At 47.5% G+C, this 13,786-nt stretch overlaps 1 protein-coding gene across 14 annotated transcripts in view; it reads left to right on the top strand.

The window, feature by feature from the left end:
- Nucleotides 1-13,786, top strand: part of VWA3B (von Willebrand factor A domain containing 3B) — a 225,676-nt gene that overhangs the window by 65,560 nt on the left and 146,330 nt on the right. For 13 of the 14 annotated variants that reach the window (XR_010149071.1, XR_008546484.2, XR_008546485.2 and 10 more), the window contains one exon: nucleotides 9,818-9,943. The exons of the other annotated variant lie outside the window; for it this stretch is intronic. Coding sequence is in view for 8 of the 13 variants with exons in the window: in XM_054678679.2 (XP_054534654.1) it covers nucleotides 9,818-9,943 (126 nt within the window). In the remaining 5 variants the exon portion in view is untranslated. The remainder of the gene's footprint in view (nucleotides 1-9,817; nucleotides 9,944-13,786) is intronic. 14 annotated transcript variants of the gene reach the window in all.

The following is a 13,786-nucleotide window of genomic DNA, read 5'->3' as shown; positions in this document are numbered from 1 at the left end:
ACCAACAACACAGAACCCTCTCACAGTTTGGTAGACCAGGGTTGGACAACATGGCATACCTTTCACCCTTTCACTTCTAGGCCTACCCCACCCACGACAGGCGTCACTAATCTGTCCATCATTGCTCTCGTCTCTAGCCTGTACTCACCTGGCTTCATCTCCTCTCAGCTCAGCACTCTGGCCAGCCCCTGCTCATTGTTTAGAACTATCAAATAGCACTCGCTCTGCTCACTATCATATTTTGCTTATGGGACAAGAGAAAGGCTGCAATGAATGAATCAAAAGAATAAATATTAGGTAATAGCAAAAGGTAATGTTTTTCTGAGAGTATTTTTGTTTGTGTCCAGTACTCCTGGCAAATGTCCTTAGAACAGCTACTATACTCTACCAGTATTATTCTTAAGTCCAAAAATATTGTAGCTGTAAAAATGTGGGTGATTCTACCTTCAGAAACTGTACTTTTTGTGTTGGTGGAGAAAAATGCATGAACTAAGACTAAATATTATGAAACTGAATTTTATTTACATAAGGACACATTCAGGCTGCTATGCTTAAAGGGAAAAAATAACCAAGTCATGTTCCTGGCAGACACCTGTGATCTCTAATTAGGTATTTAGAGTGTATTGGCCCATCGCTTAGGCTTGGCATTGCTTCTTTGTTTCTAATCTCCAATTTAATTTAGAAGCACTGATTGGTGCCTGTTTATGGCTTACTGGCGGCGGGAGATTCTTTCAGAAGGCTCCTTCCTTCCAGCTAAAATTCAGTTGAATTCAGCGGATGGAGCCGGAGCGGCTGTGCATCCAAAATTGTTGCCACGTTGCAACTGACAAGGCTGAGAGACTTTAATTCCCTTCAAAGTCCTGCCCCTTGTAACAGTGGGCTGCCTTGGATTTCTTTTCTATTTTTTTAAATCTCTTGAGACAGTCTCGCGCTGTCACCCAGGCTGGAGTGCAATGGCGCAATCTCGGCTCACTGCAACCTCTGCTTCCAGGGCTCAAGCGATTCTCCTGCCTCAGCTTCCCGAGTAGCTGGGATTACAGGCGCCTGTCACCACGCCCGGCTAATTTTTGTAGTTTTAGTAGAGACAGGGTTTCACCATGTTGGCCAGGCTGGTCTCAAACTCCTGACCTCAGGTGATCCACCAGCCTCGGCCTCCCAAAGTGCTGGGGTTACAGGTGTGAGCCACCGCGCCCAGCAGGATTTCTTTCTACTGCTCTGATATAGCCCTCTGGTTAGTTAACAAGCATTTATTAAACATCTCCTGTGTGCTTTAGAAACTTACTAGGGTTGAGGAGGAGGAGATTCAAAAGGAATAAAAGACAAGGTTCCCAGTTGGCAGGGAGCCCCAGATTCTCAGAATGCCATTTTTGCTTCTGCCTTATGATTTAGGGGTTGTTCCTTCCCTCCATAACTGCAGGATCCCAATTAGCTTAAGAACTGTCCACCTGCACCTTGCCCTCTTCCCTTAGCGCACACATTTATCTGAGGTGTTTGCAGATCTCGTTTTCCCAACTAAGGAGAGTAAGCCCCTAAGCCCAGGGAACCCCTCTGTTCCCACTCCCGTTGGCATACCTAGTTTTATTCTAGGCTTCTGGCTGCACTACGTCTTGTTCAAAATAGCCCTCTTGACACTGGGCAGGGGTGGGCTCAGCCCAGGTCTTGGGTCAGCCAGTGCAATCAGCTCCTTAGAATTGTGCTGAAATAATCAAGGGAATCCGGGCATCCTGCATCACCTAACACACGGAGCAGAGAGAAACCCTCAAAACTCTTAAACATGAAATTGAATTGCCAGGGAAAAGAGCCAGTGCAGATTTCCGACTGCATTTGAATTTCTGATTTTAGGGTGATGGCTCTGATTCCAGGGTGACAGATCCGTTTCACATTTACTATTGCAAAGTTGGGTGCTGTGCTGGGCTCTGGGGATACAATGATGAAAAAAGGAGGTCCCTCTCTTCAAGGGACCTGTGTTCTGGAATAGCCTATTTGGAAGTCTCGACCAGGTGTCAGGAAGGTACCAGGGAGAGGGGTTACAAAAACAGATAAACATAGTTCTGTCCTCAAGGAAGTCACGGTTTAATGAAGAAGACAAACTTACAGATAGTGGAAGCGCAGCAAGAGCTCTCAGCCTTGATAACCTGGTGGGCCATCCCTGTGGGTGACGACCGATTCCAATACAGGCAGATCGCTGTGGAGCCAGTAGGTGTGTCACTGCTCATTGGAATGTCACTGGAGCCCCTGACCTTGGGGACACAGCTCACCCACCATCACCACCTGCATCAGAATTACAAACTGGGTGGTTTCAGACGTAGGAAGAGATAAGTCTATAAGCCCCTTGAGGGAAAACTGAAAGTGATCAACAGACAACAGATGGGTTTGCTCACGTAGATCTTGTATCATGAGAATTTTCCAGGATACCCAAGGCCAGCGTTCCAGTGTGGCGGTGGGGAGCTTTGGAGACTAACAGCCTGAAGCTGAATCCTGACCTCACCACTTATTAGTTGTGTGGCCTTGGGCAAATTTCTCTGAGCCTCGGTGTGCTCATCTGTAAAACGGGGATGATGATCTGGACTCAGGCAATTGTTGCAAGTCAATGTGGTAACGTGTTTAAGTTCCCAGCACGGTGGCACATAGTAGATACCTGGTAAATTTTCATTTTCCCCTCTTTCTCCTCCATTTATCAGCAGGAAGCAGCCATTATAACATACATCTAAAATAGGTGACACTTAGAACCAGTAGAATGTTATGAAGATATGGATGACAGGTGGCCTGGAATGGGTGTTGGAAGATGGTGTCGGGGGTTCCCAGCACTGTGCAGGGGAAAGGGAGTGCTGCCTTCTCTTGTGAGCATTTCTGTAGGGCAGACATAGGGACATCCAGGCATGAGAATATTGCTCCTGGAAATCACCCAACTTTTTTTTTCTCCAAGAATATTTTGGAGAGTGATCATGTATTTACATGCCTCTCTCACGTCTTAGACTAAAGCTTTGTGAACTTTTGTTGCAAAGAATCACTGGGACCCTTTAAGAATATAGCTCCCTGGGGTTCCACCCTCAGAATGAGTCTGAGGTGGGGCCTAGGAATCTGCACTGACAAGCATTTCAGGGGTGTCTGCCACAGGTTCTGAGGACCACACTCTGGGAAGACCGCACTGGAGTGAGGGCCTCCTCAGAGCTGGGATGGTTTCCTGTTCATTTTGTATTTCCAGTGTCCGGATATAATCGGCAATGATGGGGTGTTGTTGAACAAATGAGTGAATGATGATTCTCCGAGTAGATTGTCCTACTGAGAAGGGGATATTTTAAAGCATTGGCTTCCTAGTTCCTAAGTCAGTGTCTTCTGAGTTTGAAGAAGATAATTAGCCTCCTAGAACTTGCTCATTCCTGAATGATCTGGCAGACCTGGGAGCAGACCCGTCTACGTGAGTGATATCCAGTCCCCAGTAGCCCATGCACACAACCATCCTCACAGAGTTAGGGCCGTTGTTGAGGACAGAGGCTGAGCAGATGCCGGTGCGGGGTTGCTCCCCAGTAACAATAGTCCTAGCCCTGCTCTTTGTGGTTCAGAGTTGGTTGATGGGAAATCAGGGAGCAGCCCTGCCACCATCTTTGTTTTTTTGTGCACTATAGATCCCTTAGAACAGAAAGAGGTTCAGGCCTTTTCTTGGATGGAAAAACTGAAAAAAACTCAGTTTTTTTTTTTTTTTTTTTTTGTAAATTTGCTCTAAAGGAAACTCATAAAGTTCTTCTGAATTTACATGTCAATAAAACATTTACCCCTGAGTTGATGCCTTATAAATGGTATCACTTATCCTAAGTAGAATAGATTTATTCAGCTAAACTTTGTTGATGAGCATCTTTGCATCTGTTCCTTAGATATTATTTCTCTGTCTCCTTGCCTGGGTCTTTATGGTCTACTAGCCCCGTAGCATCCTGGAGCCTGCGGTCATTTTTCTCACCAAGTTTGGGGGAGCACCTACCCTTTACATGGGGAGAATGGTGATGGTTCATTTTTGGGTTTTCTAAATGAATTTTGGACAATTAGACTGCATTACATTTGCATTTTATAGTGTGCCATTTAGAAGAGACGGAGAGGGCCCAGAGGACGGTGCCACATTCACGTATTAGATGATAGCTCAAGTTGCCCATTCTTCATATTGAAATTGCTTCTAAGATAACATAATGGCTCTTGTGAAATATATCTATTCATTGCCCCAAGAAAACATTAGATGGTTATCCAGATGGCGAAATGACTCTATATTCACTCTAAATTAATGAATGGTTAATTTCCATAGGGTGGGACTGAGAGCAGCCCCACACTGTGCCTCTGTGGTTACGGCAGGGGGGCTGGATCAAGCTAGCAGGTGTTTAATTACTTCTCGACAACAAAACATCTTAACATATAATGTAATAGAAATAACTGGGAATTTTTTTATTATGACAAAAACCACTGATTTTACGGCTTTCATTCCCTTTATGGATGCAATGTGGCCCTTTTACCACATCCTCATGGTAATTTTAGGTCTCTGGGAATGTTTAGCACCTCACAGTGTATTATTTTTTTTAATGTTATATCGCTTTCTGAAAATAGAAGTATGTGCTACTTTTTCCTGAAAATACTGCCTTTTCATAGTTATATTCAAGTCTTTCAAATCTGCATGACTGAATAGGAGTTTGGGGGTCAGGCAGACTGCAAGCTCTCCACCTGGCGGGATCAGTTCTTCACCGGAGAGTCCTGGGGTTGGGCAGGGCCACAAACAATGAGCCACAGTAGGACCGAGGGGATGGTCTGGGACTCAAGGGTCCCCGAGGGTGGTTTTGTTTCTGGGCTGCCCTCTCCCAGGGCAACATTGAACTGTACCTTGGATCAGCACCGCACCTGCCTATTTTTCTAATTGCTTTTCTCCTCCTATCCTGGAAATGATAGTACTTCAGATACTTGGGGGAAGTCTTGCTTACTGTGGCATGAACCCAGAAGGAAATGACTTCGTGTTTTAAGGGATGTCATTGTCAGTGTCTGGAATACCTCGGGCATAGCCATGTGCTCAGATGATCTGAGTCTCTTGCACACCCCTCTGAAGAGTTTCTTGTAATCATGAGGAATGAATGTATTAGGTGCTCCAGAACTGTTTCTATGTAATAAGGAAAAATAAAAAAGGAGGACAGAAATTCTTGCAGAAAATACTAGATAGAACCTGGGCTGAGTGCTGTGGAGGATACAAAGAAAGAAAAGACACTGTCCCTATGCTTAAGACATTTACCATCCAGTTGGCAAAGTCAGCCGGTGCACACACACACAGCAAGTGCCCAAGCACTGCAGGAGAGCCGCAGACCCCAGCCCACAACAGCTGGCAGGCTGGGGACGTGTTGCTGAGTGCTGAGCTGTGTTGTAGGCAGCTGCCTACTAAAAATAAGCACTGGGTTCATGGAAGGCTGACTTAAATTAGACTGGACTCAAGGTCATGCACAGAATGATGTCACCATCACAGGCTCCTAGTTCTTTGTGTTCTTGGGAATTGGAGGCTGAGTGACAGGCAGCCAGGAACTGAAATGCACACATGGACAGGTTCACTAATGGTGTGGCCCGAGCATGTCCTGGCAGCAAGAGGATGGAGTCCAGTGGTGCCCTGGTTCATTCCACGGGACTGAGAAGGGGGAGTAGGAGGCAGCTCACCGTTTCCTGGGGTGGTGGAGTCAAGACTATGTCTTCAGTGAAGGGTGGGACGGGGTGGGTGCAGCGGAGGGCTCAGTCCTCTGATACAGAGGACAGGGCTGGGAGGACAGTGCTCTGACCGGGTTCATGGTGCAGAGTGTTAGAGGAGTGTCATGGGAGCTTTGAACCCTGACCTCAATGCCAGCCCAGGGAGCTGGGCCCTGGTCACTGCATCCCCAGCACCAATAGGACCCACCCACTGCAGAGGAGATGCTCAACACATACTTGCCAAATGACCGTATTAATGAACTGGACTCTGGCAACTGGGTTTTATCCTGTAGGTGAGATGTGGAAGATTGGACAGGGAAATGGCATTTGGCAGCAGGTATCCTGTGGACTTTTCTCCTTGACATCAAAACTTCCTGTCCTGAGTCTCATTTTATTTGTCAAACTAGCCAGTCTGAGAAGTCAATACTAGGTGCTAATGAAAAACAGCAGCAGACTGTGACATTGCTCCCAGGTATGTTAGCATTTTAACACGAGCCTGCAAATTGGTTTTTTTGTTTTGGTTTGGTTTGGTTTTTTTGTTTGTTTTTGAGATGCAGTCTTTCTCTGTCACCCAGGCTGGAGTGCAATGGCTCTCTGCAACCTCTGCTTCCCAGGTTCAAGAGATTCTCCTGCCTCAGCCTCCTGAGTAGCTGGGATTACAGGCACCTGCCACCACACCCGGCTCATTTTTGTATTTTTAGTAGAGACGGAGTTTCACCATGTTAGCCAGGCTGGTCTCGAACACCAGACCTCAGGTGATCCTCCTGCCTAGGCCTCCCAAAGTGCTGAGATTACAGATGTGAGCCACTGCGCCCGGCCTTCAAATTGTTACCAGATGTCTGGGAGGGCAGCAGTCATGCAAGGCGGGGGATTGGGCAGGCATGCATTCTGGTTGGAGAATCCACTAGGTCTCCTGAATGACTCCATGAGGAACCGTATCCAGCTTCTGTTGTCAGGCAGACCTTAGTTGGCTTCCACCTTGACAGTCAAGATACATACAGCTTTGGTTGGGCACGGTGGCTCATGCCTGTAATCTCAGCACTTTGGGAGGCTGAGGCGGGTGGATCACCTGAGGTCAGGGAGTTCAAGACCAGCCTGTCCAACATGGTGAAACCCCATCTCTACTAAAAAAATACAAAAATTAGCCAGGTGTGGTGGTGATCCCAGCTATTCGGGAGGCTGAGGCACAAGAATCGCTTTAACCTGGGAGGCAGAGGTTGCAGTGAGCCTAGATCGTGCTACTGCACTCCAGCCTGGGCGACAGAGCAAGAATCCATTAAAAAAAAAAAAAAAGATACATAAAGATACATACAGCTTCCTGTTGTTTCATCTCCTCCCTGGTGTAGACTGGAGAATTTCAAATTCACGGAGGTCTGAACAGCGGGGTTTCCTGTGCCCCCATCGTCTTCCATCCCCAATGGGGCTCTGTCCCTCGGCTGTGGCTATCTGAGATCCCAACTAAGTCCTTAAAAGTGACCTTGATAAAACTGGCAGTGCTTCCTTACTGTGTGAGGAATAACTTGAAATAAAACCTGTGCATTGTCATGATGCTTTTACTGCTCTGTAGCTTTCTTTTTCACTGTTTTTTTGTTTTGTTTTCTTTTGTTTTCTTTTGTTTTTAAGCAAAGCAAATCAGATGGACTTGTGTTGCTCTCTGATCACCGACATAGCAGTCTGTAGCTGCTTCATCACGATCACTAGACTGGGGTAGTGATAATCCTAGATACTGCCTGCACAGGGGGCACGTCCCGGTCACTGCTGTCCCAGAGACACATTTCCCTGTCCCTGGATGACCAAGAGCCGACTGGGTTTCCTCGGAACTTTCTCCTTTGACCCTACCCTGTGGTGTACTCCCTCTTAAGATATTATTGACAAGTCTAGAGGAAAGCCTTGACTCATTTGAAACTTTTAAGAGACTCCTGCTACTTAACACCTCCAGGCTGAAGCAAGCAGCTGGCAGTCTGTCTTGATTTTACAGCGTTCAGAGGGCCTGTGGGCTTAAGGTTCGCATTTGGCAGCAGCCTGTGTTATTTTTGGATTTTCAACATGGAGCTCAGGACACATCAGATTTCACTTCCTAGGCTGTTGATGGCCGCAGAGCCATGGTAGCCGTCCGTCTCTGTCAGGGCTTGTCACTTGCCCCTTTAGGAACACAGCTATTAATACTCTCTCACTTGATTTGTCCCACTTCAAGAGGCTAGAACTTTGATGTCCCTTTTTTCTGCCCTACCCTTCTTGACTATATTTTAAAATTCAGAAACATCAACTCTGGTCTGCCCTAGTCTGCCTTGTTGGCTTAGGATCAGTCCTTTGGCTCCGGGTGGATGAGTCTCCTGGGGTGCCCCGTAGACTGGAGGGTGGTCTCTCATCATCTGTGGTTGTGGGATATTGGGCATCAGTTAATTATCATGCAGACTTGGGAAGTGGGAGGAAGGGGCTTTTCGGTGTATTTGGTGACAGAACATGTCTCAGCCAAGGGGCAGGGACTGCCAGTTGCCACCCAGATACACTCCCTTGCTCCTTAGGCTGTAGCCCCGATTTTACTTAGGGTTGCAGTGTACCCCGCCTAAAAGCATTTCTCAGTTTCCCTTGCTGCCAGATGGGGCTGTGTGATGCCATTCTGGCAGTGGCTAAGTAATGAAGCTGTGGGGTGGGCCTTCTGGGCAGGGTGCCTCGAAGGAACTGACTCCATCAGGGAGTGTGCTTCTGTGTCCTCCCAGTGGCCCTGCTGCTCAGGACGTGCTGCTTGGCACTAAGGACACCATGTTGAAACATAAGGTGGCTGAAGACAGAAGGATGTGCTGAGATGACCGAGGAGCAGGATAGAAAGAGTGTGGATCTGTTTTCAAGATTTTAAAAATTAACCTTTTTATTTTGAGATAATTGTAGATTCACAGGCAGTGGTAATAAGTGATACAGGGAGATGCCCATCTATTATTTATCTATTTATCTATTTATTTATTTATTTCGAGATGGAGTCTCATTCTGTCTCCTGGGCTGGAGTCTCACTCTGTCTCCTGGGCTGGAGTGCAGTGGTGTGATCTCAGCTCACTGCAGCCTCCGCCTCCCCAGTTCCAGTGATTCTCCTGTCTCAGCCTCCTGAGTAGCTGGGATTACAGGCACGGGCCACCATGCTCAGCTAATTTTTGTATTTTTAGTAGAGACGGGGTTTCACCATGTTGGCCAGCCTGGTCTCGAACTCCTGACCTCCATTGATCTGCCCGCCTCGGCCTCCCAAAGTTTTACAGGATTACAGGCGTAAGCCACCGTGCCCAGCCTGCCCATCTATTCTTTACCCACTTTCCCCCATAGTAACATAGTACCACAGCATGGCTGGGACCTTGACTTTGATACAGTTAAGGTAGCAGGACAGGACCTCTCACCGTGCACCTCTGCATGGCACACCACAGAGTGCACATCCATTTCCCCCCGGCCCACCCGCCCCAACCTCTAGAAACTGCTGATCTGTTAGAGCCTGGATCTCGATGAAGGCAGAGCCTGTATCCCAGCCCTAAACCACTCTCCTTGGCATGAACTTCGATTGATTGAAAGACATAAATATCTAAATTAATGGTGCCATGTCATTTTAAAAAAATGTTATAGAGTCAAACCTATCCCTTAACTGAGACAGTAGAGGTCCAGAAAAGGAGACCAGGCAATCACTATTACATTGGGGGAAATATTATACCTGTGGTTTCAAAGAAGCAGGACACCTTGGCTACATGGCGAAAGGATTAGGGGTTGTTGCTTTCACAACATGCCATTGCATTTCCCTTCCTCGCAGCGGTGACCCTGGCTTGTGTGAGGTGCTTTTGAATGTTTTTATTCCTATCTTATTTGGGTATTATCAATAATTCATTTTAAATATTCTGGCTGCTACAAACATTGACTTTAGAAGGATTTATTGTATCCTAAAGTCTGCATTTATGATTTCTTGAGATGATATCACTTCCTTGGGGATTTCAGTTCTGATTCTCAGAAAGAGATTAGTGGGGGAAGCGGAATTTGATGTTCAGAAATGTTCCAGAAACTTGGCTGCAATGCGTCAGGCCTGCTAGGCGGGCTGCCACATTCCTGGGCCTGTCTCAGCCGGCCGCTCATGCTGTGTCTCCCCTTTTAGGAGCTGGAGTCAGAGAGGACGTGTTTCTCGTTTGGCAAGAGATGGAGGAAGCCTGCAGCACGCTGGCCCAGATCCAGAGGCTGGTGGCTGAGCCTCCCAAGCCCGACGTGGCCACCGTGGACTGCGGTTGGTGCTATTTCTGGTCACTGGTGTAAAAGATTCATAAATGTTACTAGCTGGGGACCAGGGGCTGCTTCCATGTTCCTGACCAGAGAAGCTCCAGAGCCCAGCTGCGAGGGGCTGCTGAGGAGAGCAGCCAGAGCTGTGTGGGGTGAGGGGTGGGGAGGGGGCTGAACACACATGCATGGACACGTGTGTGTGTGTGTGCCCACGTGCTCACATGTGTGCATATGTGGAGATTGTCAGTACCCAGAGCTGGACAGTAAAGTGGTAAAAACAGATGCTTGGGCCAGGCGCGGTGGCTCACACCTGTTACCCCAGCACTTTGGGAGGCCGAGGCGGGTGGATCACGAGGTCAGGAGATCGAGACCATCCTGGCCAACATGGTGAAACCCCGTCTCTACTGAAAATACAAAAATTAGCTGGGTGTGGTGGCCCGTGCCTGTAATCCCAGCTACTCAGGAGGCTGAGGCAGGAGAATGGCTTGAACCCGGGAGGCAGAGATCGCAGTGAGCCGAGATCGTGCCACTGCACTCCAGCCTAGCAATGGAGAGAGACTCTGTCTCAAAAACAACAACAACAATAACAATAACAAAACAGATTCTTGACAAACTCTTGTATACTAAGGGAAACCAGACCTCTGTATAAAACTGGGCTCAATTCTGAGTACAACATGGACAAGTGGGGATTCATAGCCAAGGTCAGGGGGATGCCAGTGGATGGAAAATTATTAAGAGGAGATGTTAAGGGCAGGGGGGCTTCTGGCTAAACCAACTTGACAGGATTCTTTCAGGAGAGAGGCCAGTGTGATCAGATGTCGCCTGGGGGACGGTGGGAACGATGATGCGGATCAGATAGCAAAGCGATCAGATACTGAGGGTGGGGCATTCTGGCTACACTGACTTAGGCTTTTTGCTAAAATCAGGTGATGCAGAGATGGGCATAGAAGTGCAAAGGTTGAGGCCTCGCTGAGAAGAGCATTCAGAGGAGCCTGGCTGAAGGCTGGGCAAGGGGAGACTGTCGAGTTGCCGGTGCTCTTCCAGGGAGGAGGAGCAGGAGAGCTCAGTGATCGGCTAGGCCAGCCTTGACCCTTGCCTGCAGACAAAATCCCATCCACGCTGTCTGTGTCTGTGCAGGCAACCATCTGACTTGCTCTCAGATGCCTACAGGAAGGCCTAAATCAGTTTTCTTTGAGCAGGGTCCAGGACCTTGCGGCAGAAGGGGGCACAGGCTGGGGAAAAGGTGTGGAATGTTTACTTGGAAGGAGTAGTGTGAATGGGGGTTTGAGTTATTAATATTAAAAAGAAATTATTAAAATCCAGTTGCATTTCTGATATTCACTTAACACTCTTCTATCTAATTTGGAATAGCCACTTGAAACTTTGGAGTTTGGAAGACTGATTTGCATTCCCTAAATGGTAGTAACAGCAATATGACCACTGAGTGGGCACATACTATGTGTCAGGTGCTGCCCTGAGGGGTAGGCCTATATTTAGCTCATTTAAGCCTCATAACTCTATGAGGGAGTTTCTTATTATCTCCAACTGACAGGTGAGGAAACTGAATTACAGAGCGATTAAGTCATTGGCCATGGTCACATAGCTAGCAAACGTAGTCTGATTTTGAACCCAAAATGCAGAACAGCAACTTTCCTGCCTAAACTTTTACAAAAAAATATTAGCAGTGAGGCTGTACTCATCTTGATGTTGGTTTCCATGATTTAATTAGCACCTACCCTATTCTGAGTAAATGAAAGCACTTCTTGGTGTTTGATGGGTTCCAGCCCCACAACTGCACCATACAAACAACCTCACTGCATTTTTACTAGTGAAAGACATTGAGACTACACAAAATATTTTCTCCCTTTTTTTCTTATAAACCAAAGCATTTTTCATAACAATGGACATGAGTTTGGGGGTGAGAAAGACCTGGTTATAAATCCCAGCTCCATCACTAGACCCACCTGAGTTTGTCTCTTTTAGCCTTATTCTTCTGCACAACGACTATCATAATCTTGATGCTGAGGAACCAATGTACAGACAAAATACAATGATGCATGCTCCACACCAAGCAGGGACTTGATGTCAGCGCATTCTTTGCCCTTTCACAATTAGGGGAGTTGGTACACGGATTCTCCTGCATGGCCTTTCCTCTGTAAGGTGCTGGTTTCCTTTGGGGCACACCTGGTGGACGCACATACCTTACACATCAGGCACTGTTTAAGGCTCCTTATGAGCGTTAGCTCATTTCATATTTGCTACAATCTTAAGAGACAGGTGCTACTGCTACTATTATCTCCGTTTTGGCTTCAGTAACTTGCCCAAGGCTACACAGCTAATGAGATGATGAAGCCTAGATTCAAAACCTAGTCCACCAGTAAAAATACTGATATCTGCTTCCCACCCACCAGACATGTAATCAGGATGTCTGATTAAATCATCCTGATTTAATCCCTATGGGATGACATTGGGACTTTTGAAAGCTCCCCGGGTGATCCTAGTGTGCAGCTAATTTTGGAACCACTGCCAGGCTGCAGTGCCTCCTGGGTTACAGAGGTACAGAGGGCAGAGAGCAGGGAGGTCAGGCCGGCTGGGAAAGGGATGCAGTTAGAGGAGAAATGGGGATGGGGACTTGTGTAGAGGGAGAGAGAGGTTGAGGCATGGGCAAGCCTGCTGTGTGACTTGATAAATTCCTGGTGACTGTGACTTTTTCCTGTGACTGGGTGTCCTGACCTGGGCTTAGGGCACTGGTTGCTGTGGTTATATTGCCAGGGTTGGCTCCCTGGGTGTTCCTGGGAGGGACCTAATAGGCTTGTCTGGAGGAGCTGCTCACATGTAGTGACACCCACTCGAAAACCCAGATGGTCCCCTGTCATCCTGCAGATGAACAAAATGAACACCAAGCAGGGGACCCAGGCCAAACCTAGCACCTCCGCCCGGCAAAGAGAATGGGGAGCCTGCTGCTAAGGCATTTGTTTCGGGGAGTGTGTGGCCTGAATTGTGCCCCCCCCAGTTCATACAATGAAGCCCCCACCATGAGACTGTATTTGGAGACGGGGTCTTTAAAAAGGTAATTAAGGGACCAGGTATGGTGGCTCACGCCTGTAATCCCAGCACTTTGGGAGGCCAAGGAGGGTGGATCACCTGAGGTCGGCAGTTCGAGACCAGCCTGGTCAACATGGCAAAACCCCATCTCTACCAAAAATACAAAAATTAGCCAGGTGTGGTGGCGCATGCCTTTAATCCCAGCCACTCAGGAGGCTGAGACACAAGAATCACTTGAACCCAGGAGGTGGAGGTGGCAGTGAGCAGAGATTGCCCCATTGCACTCCGTTCTGGGCAACAGAGCAAGACTCTGTCTCAAAACAAACAAACAAACAAACAAACAACAAAACGGTAATTAAGGTTAAATGAGGTCATAAAAGGAGGGCCCTAATCTGGTAGGATTGGTGTCTTTATAAGAAGAGGGAGAGACACCAGCGAGCCCTCTCCCCAGAAGCACATGGAGGAAAGGTCGTGTGCAGCACAGAGAGAAGGTGGCCATCTCCTAGCCAGGAAGAACAGCCTCATCAGAAACCAGTGTTGCTGGCACCTTCATCCTGGACTTCCAACCTCAGAGAGAAAATAAATGTCTGTCCTTTAAGTCCCCCAGCCTCTGGTGTTTTGTGATGGCAGCCCAAGCTGACTAATACAAGGCGTATTTAAGTTTGGTGTGGTTAGTCTTAAGAGTTAACAGAAGGTCTTGGATGTTATTCCTAAAGGAAACAGATGAGTTATAAGCCTCAGATACTGGGCAATGATGTATCAGTTCCCTTTGTTTTAATCTAATACACACACACACACACACACA

Source organism: Pan troglodytes, chromosome 12 (assembly GCF_028858775.2).
Source record: "Pan troglodytes isolate AG18354 chromosome 12, NHGRI_mPanTro3-v2.0_pri, whole genome shotgun sequence".
In the NCBI taxonomy this organism is placed as follows: Eukaryota; Metazoa; Chordata; class Mammalia; order Primates; family Hominidae; genus Pan; species Pan troglodytes.
This window is presented reverse-complemented; position numbering and strand designations above follow the sequence as displayed.